Genomic DNA, 12770 nt, shown 5'->3' with positions numbered 1-12770 from the left:
CTTCACATCCCCGCTCACTTCAGATTCGCAACGCTGTCACATCTGAAGGCCCCGCAGACCTGCATACTGTATGACACGACAAGCCAGCGTACCCGACCTCCTTTTCCTTGCCCTAGTAAGGTGGTGAAATTTTGCCTACGAATTTCTTGCTTTATCGTTGAAGATGACGAGTCAGCTATCGTATTTTTGGGCACTCTGGTATCCGCATAGTTGGCAGGAAACCTCGACACAAGTAGACGCAGCCTGATTTGTCGTCACTTTTCACTTTGGGTGAAAGGTAAAAAAGATGCTTTAAAATGAGTGCGAATCGTACAAAAAATCACAGTGCACAGCGCTACACGACAAGCTGCAACGATGATTATCGGCGAAGCCTACGTTTTTAGTGGATCACTTTATCTCCAGTTGGATTAATAAGGTTCTGAATTGAATTATCTCTCTCATGTACCTGCCAATAGGCAAATTAATGATTATATGAAATGTAATGATGCTTGTCCCAGCTGGCTTCGTTGGGGAAGAAACTAGAGATTCTGATTGAAATTCCCTTCGAGAGTCGCTCAAACAACTGACCACCGGCCAGCGTCAACTGCGGCTGCAGCGTCCACCGCGCTGAAAGTTCAGAGAGCAAACAAACGTCCAGTGTTGTCACTGCGGTGCTGTCCACTGTGCACATTCTTTACCCGTTAATAATTTCAGTCTCTTCAAATGTCTCCGAAAATAATTCTTTCTGTTTTCTTAACTAATTTATCAGATATGGGAAAAAATGCTGATCTTCGGAATCAGTGCCGGCAGGTCACTTTTTGGAATAAATAGGCTAAAACATAAAAGTACCCTCCGTCACACACCATTAGGTGGCTTGCGGAGTATGATATACATAATGTCGATGTAGTGGTTAATAATACTGGTATATTGTTTCGACTTCCAAGTCACAATTACACATCACATACGAGTAGCTCGTGCTAATGGACAAGGTTCGTACATACCAGATCTGAGCACACAGAGTGTGCCCAATGGATGTTTCTGGTTTATGTAACATGAAACAAGCTAAGGCGTTGAGCTTTTCTTACAGTACCTTTTCTCTCACTTACTATCCCTCTCTTTCTAAAAACTTTTTATGGAAATAATTTTCAATTATCTTTCCGAAACTTTTTCTTAGAAGAAGGAATGAATTAAAACCATTCCGTTCGGATTGCATACCTACTAGGTTCCATTCAGATTATGCTGATAAAATAACTCCATACATGGCGATAATATACAGTAACTCGCTAGGCGGAAGATCCGTACCTAAAGACTGGAAAGTTGCACAGTTTGCACTGATATTCAAGAAAGGAGATGGGCGTAATTCGCCGAATTACAAATCCATATCGCTGACGTCGATCTGCAAGTAGAAGTTTGAAAAATGTGCTGTTTTTGAACATTATGAATTACCTCAGAGACACCGGTCTATCGACACATTGTCAGCACGGATTCATAAAATATCGTTCTTATGAAACACAGCTAGCACTTTATTCACACGAAGTAATGAGTGCTATCGACAAGGGATCTCAAACTGATTCCATATTTCTACATTTCTAGAATGTTTTTGACACCATTCCTCACAAGAGACCACTAATCAAATTACATGCCCATGGAGTATTCTCTGTTATGCGACTCAGTTCCTGATTTCTGATTTCCTGTCAGAAAGGTCATACTTCATAGTAATCAATGGAAACAAATGAAATATCTAGCATTTCCCTAGAAAATATGACAGCCCCTCTGCTCTTCCTAATGATATGGGAGAATATGTTAAAAGTGAGAGGTCATTCACATGAATACTGAAATCAACCCGTTAAATTTCTGTACATGATAAATCATACAAATATTATAAATCTCAATTCAACTAAATACCGAGGAACTACAATCATAATCAACTTAAATGGGATCGATTACATAGATAAAGCTGTGGGCAAGAGTGCATTTTATTGGCAGAATAGTTACAAGATGCAATAAGTCTAATAAATATATTGTCCACACTACATACGTCCGGCATATACTACGGTACTGCTGTGCAGAATGCGATTCTTACCAAATAGGATCGACAGAGGACACCGAAAAAGTCCAAATCAGGGCAGCTATCGAGAAAAATGCGAAAGAGTGTCACGCATATGATATGAGAGTTGGGTGCCAATGATTTATCACAAAGGTGATTTTCGTTGGGACGAGGACATATCACGACATTTAAATAGCCAAATTTCTCCTCTGAATACAATAATAATATTTTACTGACGCCAACCGACGTAGGGAGAAACGATCATGGCAATAAAATAATAGAAATAAGAGCTCTTACAGAAATATTTATGTGTTCACTTTTCGGATGTGCTGTTCGAGAGTGGATCTGTACAGAGATAGCCTCAAGTTGGTTCGATGAACCCTCTGCCAGAAACTTAGCTGTGAATTGCAGAGTAGTCACGTAGCTGTAGATGTGGCCCCTATGTCTGATAGCCGGCCGAAGTGGCCATGCGGTTAAAGGCGCTGCAGTCTGGAACCGCAAGACCGCTACGGTCGCAGGTTCGAATCCTGCCTCGGGCATGGACGTTTGTGATGTCCTTAGGTTAGTTAAGTTTAGCTAGTTCTAAGTTCTAGGGGACTAATGACCTCAGCAGTTGAGTCCCATAGTGCTCAGAGCCATTTTGAACCTATGTCTGATAATTTACTACAGTCTAGAAATCTGCAATGTATATGTACAGGTTGTCTGTACTGTGACACGACAGAGCCCTTACAATTGGGGTGTATGGCCGTAACTTGTAGTGGTCGTGATGTAGAGTGCTCATAAATAGAAAGAAACTTGTTAGATTCGAAACATTTAGCAGGATTATATTATTTTCACACATTCGCGTTCTTTTTTTATTTTATTCTCCTCTTCCAGCTCCTGAACGAGTGCAGTCACTCAGTGTGTACAAGAGGGGTCGCAGAATGGTTGGCTTGAGGTGGTCTCCACCACTCAACACGTACGGGGATATTGAGTACTTCACTGTCACGTACAGTATAGAAGACAGTGGCCGTGACAGGAAACTTGTAACGGAACCGAAACGTTGTGGTGCTTGGCCCGATCTCTATTGTTATACTGTTTCTGGTCTCTCACCAGGAAGGAAATACCACTTTGAGGTAAGAAGAATGTGTACCATTGCCGTATAATTCACCCAAGAGCACGTTTGTCTTTAAGATATTTTGTCAAAATATCTTTATTAAATTGCTCAAAACTACTTTAACGCATGTTTCCTTCTTTCGTCTATGAATTATACCTGTCGCTCTAGGTACAAATAGTGAACTAAATTGTGCCGCTGATAATACAAAATTTATGGCTGGAAATCTATAGCATATTGATCTTGACCCTGTAATACACTTCTGAAATTAGTCTGTAGGTTGAGATCAGCATATGTGAAATTTATAATATACAACAGAGCTTTACAAGCTGTACGCCGGGTAGCAGCATCAACGGTGTCACGATCATTGGAAAGTATTTGAAATCAGATCGGGACAAAAGTTTTAAATTGTAAATTACATTAAGAACGGGGATCTCAAGTCAAGACTTTTCGTTCAGATATGTGACAAGCTAGGAACACAATATTATTACCCCCTTCTTCAAACAGAAGTCCTCTGTGACTCCAGAGGGACAATACTTACTACTAAATTAAGGGTGCAACACTTCATTTATATAAGGAAGAAAACAAAACGGAGTTTGCGGATCCATTAAAAGGCGAGCTTCGTAGCACAAACCTAGCTTCCATTTCTGATTTATTTGAAATAATAAACAAGACAAATGCTAGTCCACAAGGCCACCACAGACAAAATTGCAGCCTTACAAGATAAAGTCGAGGTATGGTTGGCTGAAAAAAAAAATCCTTTCACGTACCCGGGTACTTTAGAACTTTAACTTATTGGAAACAGAAGGAATAGACAGATGTGAAGAACAACCGCACTTTAAAATTTGAATTCCAGGAACCTGATTTATACAACTTCTGGATTTCCCTTCAGCAAGATTACCCTCACCTAAGTAAAGGATCATTGGTCATTTTGCTGCTCCTTTATACAGTACGTTCGTGTGAAAGTATATTTTTTGTCATGAGAAATATAAAAACAAAGAAATGTGGAAGTCTGGGAAAGTTATTCATGTGAATTTTCCCCACTACCGTGATAATATAAAAGAGATTCGTAATTCTCGTCAAGCTCACGCAAGTCAATAAATTTGTAAAAGTATAGAAAAATTTTATATCTATGAAAAGCTGTTTAATGTATAATTAAACTGTACTTAGAAATGAAATATTTCTTTAAAATATCACTTACTAAAACAGAATATTTTCTATTAATGTTAGTGAAAAGGTTTCCCGTGATACTGTGTGAATGAGAAGGATGTCACCATGTGGAGTAGTTTGGAAAGGTCTGATCTATAGGACAGACGTTTAAGAGAGTATCATAATTTTCTAGGTGTTTAATGGTGTATGTTTCTCGTTTCACCAGTATGCATTTCAATATAAAGGATCCTGTTTGCAGAAATTAATAATTTGTTAAGGTAATACTAGGTGGGACAAATAAAAGCGGCCTGGAGAACACAGTTCCAGGTTACAAGGAAACACTGTAGGAGAAAGGAAATACAGTGCTAACCTGACTATAGCCGGTGTTGAAAATGACAACCATTCATCTCTTGGCACTTTTGGGCCCTGGGAAGCAAGTTTCTGAAGGCGGATGGAAGCTGCACTGCTGGAATTGCTGCAGTCTCATCCCAAATGTTCTGCTGGAGTTCTTGAAGACTGTGGGGGTTGTGGCGATTCACCTTAGACTTGAGGGCCCCCCACACAAAGTAACCGCTCACTGACACATCAGGCGACCTGGGTGGCCAGCTGGGGCCGCGAACAGCCTGGCCTCTGCCGACAACTCTGTCAGGCGTGAGGATTGTGTAAACGTGACTCGAGGTCCAGTCGGCTGTATGGGCAGTTGCTCCAACTCGTAGGAAGATGCTCGCTCTCAACATCTGCTACAGTCAGGTTGCTACTGCATTTCCTTTCCTCTGATGTGTTTCTTTCTACTCTGGAACTCTCTTCTCTGAACCACGCCCTGTATTAGCAAACGATGCATTTGAGCTGATTGAATATTATCTACAAGTTAGTATTCCTATATTGATTACATATGTTTACCACAATTTTTGAGTAACGACACATTAAAAAACAAGAAATAGACATATCTACAGCACACAACTGATACATATTTGTCAAAATGTAATACAGAATAAAGGTTTCCATACTGGAAGAGATTACAATTCTTTCATAATCAACAGTCCGACAGTTCAATGAGTAACTGTGTCATCACGTTTTTCTACTTGTATTACATTGTGGGCTGTGAAGTGACCTTAGAGGGGGGGATCGCTATCACTTTGCTGCAGCAAATCACTTGGAGGTTCTAGCAAGTAGTTTTATACGTACATTTTGACACTCATAACCCAGCTCTATTGATTTACTGAAATACAAATTCTCAGTCATCCAATATGTCTACTGTTCTAAACACTAATGTCTTTCAATTTGCTAGACTTTGCTAAATGCTGTCTTCCTTCCTGTAAACATAACGCTGTACACTCCATCAAGTCAAAAGATAACGGAGAATTTGCAACATATTACGTTACATTCACCTCAAAACAAAACACAGTTGTGCCACTGGGCACAGATATTATGAAGACGGTTGAGATTTTCTGATTTTACAATATACCACATCTTCAAACATGCTGACTTGGATTCATCTCCCAAAAAAAGAGACTGTTGTCCAAATCATATTTCTGCATAGCTATAATAAAATGGTTGAAAAATTACAGCTCCAGTAGAAATAGACCTCTGTAGGAAAAATGACTATGTTTGTATTTGTATGAAGCCATCGTGAGTTCACATAATGATTATGCTTCATTAAATGAACAGAAACAAATATCGAATATATTGTTCTTTAGAGAGAACTAGGCAATTCATATCACTTGATGATGGCATGATGTCACTCACGTTATTCATTGAAGATCTCACACAACTCATGTCACTGTTTTCTGTTAGCCAGTTGCATTTCAAATCTGGATTATCACACCAGTTGTAATAGTTTGTTTGTCTGTTATACAGTAAAATTCATTAGAGATGAAGTACTGATATGCTGATCTCACACGTGTGGAAGCCTTGAGGTTTATACAGGGTGGTCCACTGATAGCGACTGGGCCAAATACCTCACGAAAAAGCATCAAACGAAAAAACTACAAAGAACGAAACTCGTCTACCTTGAAGGGGGAAACCAGATTGCGCTATGGTTGGCCCGCTAGATGGAGCTGCCATGGGTCACACGGATATGAACTGCGTTTTTTAAAAATTGGAATCCACATTTTTATTACATATTCGTGTAGTACGTAAAGAAATATGAATGTTTTAGGTGGACCACTTTTTTCGCTTTGTGACAGATGGCGTTGTAATAGTCACAAACGTATAAGTACGTGGTATCACGTAACATTCCGCCAGTCTGGAAGGTGTTTGCTTCGTGATACATTACCCGTGTTAAAATGGACCGTTTACCAATTGCCGAAAAGGTCTAAATCGTGTTGATGAATGGCTATTGTGATCAAGATGCCCAACGGGCATGTGCTATGTATGCTGCTCGGTATCCTGGACGACACCATCCAAGTGTACGGACCATTCGCCGGATAGTTACGTTATTTAAGGAAACAGGAAGTGTTCAGTCACATGTGAAACGTCAACCACGACCTGCAACAAATGATGATGCCCAAGTAGTTGTTTTACCTGCTGTCGCGGCTAATCCGAACATCAGTAGCAGACAATTTGCGTGAGAATCTGGAATCTCAAAAACGTCGGTGTTGAGAATGCTACATCGACATCGATTGCGCCCGTACCATATTTCTATGCACCAGGAATTGCATGGCGACGACTTTGAACGTCGTGTACAGTTCTGCCACTGGGCACAAGAGAAATTACGGGACGATGACAGATTTTTTGTACGCGTTCTATTCAGCGACGAAGTCATTCACCAACAGCGGTAACGTAAACCAGCATAATATGCACTATTTGGCAACGGAAAATCCACCATGGCTGCGACAAGTGGAACATCAGCGACCTTGGCGGGTTAATGTATGGTGCGACATTATGGGAGGAAGGATAATTGGCCCCCATTTTATCGATGGCAATCTAAATGGTGCAATGTATGCTGATTTTCTACGTAATGTTCTACCGATGTTACTACAAGATGTTTCACTGCATGACAGAATGACGATGTACTTCCAACTTGATGGATGTCCAGCACATAGCTCGCGTGCAGTTGAAGCGGTATTGAATAGCATATATCATGACAGGTGGATTGGTCGTCGAAGCACCACACCATGGCCCGCACGTTCACCGGATCTGACGTCAACGGATTTCTTTCTGTGGCGAAAGTTGAAGGTTATTTGCTATCGTGATCCACCGACAACGACTGACCACATGCGTCAGCGCATTGCCAATGCGTGTGCGAACATTACGGAAGGCGAACTACTCGCTGTTCAGAGGAATGTCGTTACACGTATTGCCATATGCATTGAGGTTGACGGACATCATTTTGAGCATTTATTGCATTAATGTGGTATTTACAGGTAATCACGCTGTAACAGCATGCGTTCTCAGAAGTGATAAGTTCACAAAGGTAAATGTATCACATTGGAACAACCGAAACAAAATGTTCAAACGTACCCACGTTCTGTATTTTAATTTAAAAAACCTCCCTGTTACCAACTGTTCGTCTAAAATTGTGAGTCATATGTTTGTGACTATTACAGCGCCATCTTTCACAAAGCGAAAAAAGTCGTCCAACTAAAACATTCATATTTCTTTACGTACTACAAGAATATGTAATAAAAATGGGAGTTCCTATTTTAGAAAAACGCAGTTGATATCCGTGTGACCTATGGCAGCGCCATATAGCGAGCCAACCATAGCGCCATCTGGTTTCCCCCCATGCAAGGGGCCCTGGTTCGATTCCTGGCCGGGTTGGAGATTTTCCCCGTGAAAGTCGCCCAATGTGGCATTGACTGAAATAAAGCGTGGACATGGCGGCCGAACTACCCCGGAAGGGGCCTTCCAGCAATACGCTCATTTCATTTTATATCAATACGTTAGTGTGCTATGGTAGAGAATGAAACTCATATTAAAGCGATTTCGTACCTAAATACACAGTCTAATGAACTTATTACTGTGTGTAATTCTTTTCACTCTCTAGTTATTTTGTAGTAATACATAGAACACTTAGAAATCGTTTTCATATGAGTCTTACAAACTCTATTCTGTATGTCTCTAGTTTCTGTTGGAATTAGTGTAGAAAAACCTCCTTTATAGTGCTGAGTTTGAATGTGTGTGTGCGTGGGGGGGGGGGGGGGGGATGAGAGAGTGAGAGAGAGAAAAATCGAGAGAGAGAGAGAGAGACAGACAGACAGAGAGAGAGTGAGAAAGGAAGACAGTGAGTGTGTGTGTGCCTCTCCCACAACTAACAAATTTCAAATTTTAGAGGTAATATTTACGATGATAAAATTTTCCAACACAACATGAAGTTGAAGCTTTTATTATATTTAGGTCCAGGCTCGTAACAAAGAAGTAAACATCGATGGAGAACCTGCTGGAGTGGAAGCCATCACATTAGAAGGGGGTATGACTGTTTATTACTGCAGTACTGCAATACCTTTACTACTAATTATGATAATGTTACTAATCGTAGAAATATCCTAGGACCCTCTACTGTAGAACACATATTTGAAAAGTGGTGAAACATTCTGCTATTATTTGTATTATGTTTCTTCTAGTATATGAAAGCGCCGAGAATAACCTGGTTAACACAGACAATACCTGCATAAGTTATTCAAACCAGCATAATTTTCTGTCCATAATTTGTCTGGTGCTGTTTTGTAAACCAAAATCAGTTTTCGCTTCTGTTCCTGTACATCACAAACGCCTTTATGATATGCCAACAAACTACTTTTTGAACACAGATGAATTGTACCGAAACCCAATTTGAGGTAATCTGTCACTCATTTAAACACTGTTAAGCATCTACATCTCCATCTACATACATATTCTACAGACTAAAGTTACATGCATGATGGAGGGTACTACTGTTGTACCACATAAGAGAGCGTCTTCGTTTTTCATTGGTGTATCGGTTGCAGGAGCAATAATTTTTTATGCACCTGTTCTTCTACTAAGATGAACATACAGGAAAAAAGCCCTTCATGTCAAACAAATATAAATGCCACGAATTAGTACTGGACACAAAGCTAATGACTTATGAACACTCGTGCACCATTATTACAATATCCATTTCTCACCAGTTTCCGTTTAGCAGGTAAAACCTTAATAACAGTTATCTCCATTTTTTATCCTATCATGAAGAAGGAGTAGTAGCTAATGAAAACATTACGTATTAATAAGCAAAGAATATGAGAGCACGGTATGATTATTAATTTGATTAATAAACAAATTGCACAGTCATCTTCCTCTTATTGCTGAAGATACTACACTATACAGGGTGATTGAAAACTAACTGTACACACTTCGTGGGCGTAATGTATGCATCGAAATAGTAGTAAAACGTTAAACAAAATTTTGTCTGAAATTCCTTTGTTTCCGAGTTATAATGTCATTTGTAGTAGGCGGCACATCATGGCTGAGTACAGGCTTTTGGCATATCGTGTTCACCTGCATATTGAGTGATGTTGCTTTGTACGCCCTTCTACACTGCTCAGTTAATTCTGGCACGTAAAGCATTTATTTACGTGACTTTGGTTTGGTCCGTTGTACTCTATGACACTATTTTACTATTGCAGCACCAGACATGTTATGCACATTCATTCTGTCGGCAGTTTACAGAACGCAATCGTTGCCCACTATGGCGCACTCGAACGGCCAATATACATATGCACCTGTACATATGCACCTGCTTTACGGGTCAGCAGAAGGCAAGGCGTGAGCAGCAGTACGATGGTGCATGGAAATGTTTCCAAACAGCAGAGTACCAAACCAACACACTTTCACGGCTGTGGACAGGCGTTTAAGGGAATATGGAGTTCGTGCTCGGCACGGATGCAGTGGGTGCTGAGAATATCCTGGAAATGTTAGAGATGAAGATTACACCATAGACACCTGCCGTATAAGTGCCACTGTACGGGTTCCTCGATCAATTGTTTGACACCTGCTTCGGAGACAGCAATTCCACTCGTTTCAACTGCTGGAGGTACAGTAGCTGACATTTGAAGACCATATAGATGTCGGTATTTCTGTCAGTGGCTACTCGAGCGCCGTGCCACTGACCGTCTGTTCGGTGGTCACGTACTGTTTATGGACAAGAGCTTCATTATCTGTGAGGGGAGTGTGAACGCTCATACCATGCACGAGTGGGCTTATAAGAATCTTCGTGTAATTACAGTAAGAGGCTATAAACATCATTTTGCGCTGGAAGTTTGGTGTGGTATAGTCGACAATCAGCTACTCGTACCACATATCCTTCCGCTGCGTGTGAATGGCAGAGTATATCGGCAGTTTTTTGGAACACGAATTGTTTGGCCTGCTTCACGATGTGCCACTCGTTACACGAGCCAAGTCATGGTTCATGCACGACAGTGCCCATGCACATTGCAGCTGGAAGACAAGAGAGGTTGCTTGTCCTGATAACTGGGTAGTTCGTGCAGTGCGAGTTACTTGGCCCACCAGATCTGCGGCCCGTAGCCCTGTGGAATCTATGAGGCTGTCTCAAGAAGTTCTTGTACGGTGTTGCAATTGAGAATGTGGTACAAGTAAAACAGCGAAATGGTAATGGCTGTAGAAGCGTGCAGAATGAGATGAACGCAGCCTGCAATATTTCGAGAGCGGTGAGACGGCGAGCACGTCACCGGCTTCACCAACATGTAAAAAATTTTTGACATACTCTGGGGTAAACGTACAATACCTAGTTGTGTTGAATTTCTGGTCCCTTCTTCTCGTTGCTTCCTGAGAAGAATTAATTTCGTGTTGTTTGTGTTGCCCTTGTGGTATCTTCTCTACTACATAAAGTGCAATTTCAGATAAAACTTTATTTAATATTTTACCCTTATTTTGGTGCACACATCACACCCACGCAATGTGTACAGTTATTTCTGAATCACTGTGTATATTCAGCAATCGATCGTATTCAGGCTAAGTGATCATCAAGTGGCAGTACCGCAGTTTCTCGTGTTTTTAAATTCATGTTCCTACAGGCTTGGTGTTAAAAGTGTTGCCTTACAATCTCTTGAAAAAAATCAAGAAAACGAAAAATGAAAAACGCTTCACACCTCACCAACGCATATGTAGAATCTCTTTGCACATTTCCTCCATGGTATATTTCTTTGTCCACTGGGGTGGGCTGGGTGCGAAAATGTTTCTGTGCTCCTGGAGCGTGGTGTTTGTTGATCGACATTGACAGCTGACTCGACACGAGCGGGATTTGGAGAACACTCAAGCACGAACCAGCCGCTTTAACTCACAAGCAGACATACGTATGATCCTACAGCTCTGTTGGCTGTATTTATCGCAACGGTAGAGAGGGAGCCCACTCGACCCGTGTCGGCAGACTATTGACATCTGACCCCCACTGTGGCTTGGGCAGACTGATATTCGTTTGCGATGCAACTGCTTTAGTTTCCTCACATATAATCCATTCTGATCTAGCGCATCAGATGTTTTGAAGACGGCTGATAATCTCTTGTCTTGTTCTTCGTTCCCATCTCGTTTTTGATTCCCTCTTCTTTGGGGTTATCCATTATCTCTTGTTCACATTCCCTTTGCAGTTTTTTGACCAGTTACTAACATCAGCATTATTCATCCGAGCAATATATTTTCTGAATATCGCCTCAAATTCTATGTAGCTTCCTAATGTTGTACCCATGTGTGTTCTCCACCTGTCTCTTCCTTGATACAACACTGGTCTTTTCCTGTTTCACTCTTCTTTGTGGTAACGATCTATTACCTCCTGTTCACATTCCCTTGGCAGATTTTTTTTTTTTTTTTTTTTTGCGATTTACTAACTTCAGCATTCCAGAATGAGTTTTTCACTCTGCAGCGGAGTGTGCACTGATATGAAACTTCCTGGCAGATTAAAACTGTGTGCCGCACCGAGACTCCAACTCGGGACATTTGCCTTTTGCGGTCAAGTGCGCTACCAACTTTTTTAAAATTATTATATCGATAACTTTTTTTTTAATTATTATATCGATAACTTCCCCCCCGTGAACCATGGACCTTGCCGTTGGTGGGGAGGCTTGCGTGCCTCAGCGATACAGATGGCCGTACCGTAGGTGCAACCACAACGGAGGGGTATCTGTTGAGAGGCCAGACAAACATGTGGTTCCTGAAGAGGGGCAGCAGCCTTTTCAGTAGTTGCAGGGGCAACAGTCTGGATGATTGACTGATCTGGCCTTGTAACATTAACCAAAACGGCCTTGCTGTGCTGGTACTGCGAACGGCTGAAAGCAAGGGGAAACTACAGCCGTAATTTTTCCCGAGGACATGCAGCTTTGCAGCTTTACTGTATGATTAAATGATGATGGCGTCCTCTTGGGTAAAATATTTCGGAGGTAAAATAGTCCCCCATTAGGATCTCCGGGCGGGGACTACTCAAGAGGACGTCGTTATCAGGAGAAAGAAAACTGGCATTCTACGGATCGGAGCGTGGAATGTCAGATCCCTTAATCGGGCAGGTAGGTTAGAAAATTTAAAAAGGGAAATGGA

The 12770-nt window shown here is 41.2% G+C and overlaps 1 protein-coding gene across 1 annotated transcript in view; it reads left to right on the top strand.

The window, feature by feature from the left end:
• LOC126416336 (uncharacterized) overlaps positions 1-12770 on the top strand; it is a 586934-nt gene that overhangs the window by 513167 nt on the left and 60997 nt on the right. The window contains exons 21-22 of the mRNA XM_050084004.1: positions 2903-3141; positions 8607-8679. Of these exons, the coding sequence (XP_049939961.1) occupies positions 2903-3141; positions 8607-8679 (312 nt within the window). The remainder of the gene's footprint in view (positions 1-2902; positions 3142-8606; positions 8680-12770) is intronic.

The sequence above is a fragment of the Schistocerca serialis genome, chromosome 8 (assembly GCF_023864345.2).
Source record: "Schistocerca serialis cubense isolate TAMUIC-IGC-003099 chromosome 8, iqSchSeri2.2, whole genome shotgun sequence".
Lineage (NCBI taxonomy): Eukaryota > Metazoa > Arthropoda > Insecta > Orthoptera > Acrididae > Schistocerca > Schistocerca serialis.
The sequence above is the reverse complement of the archived record's forward strand: the minus strand, read 5'-3'. Positions and strand labels throughout refer to the sequence as shown.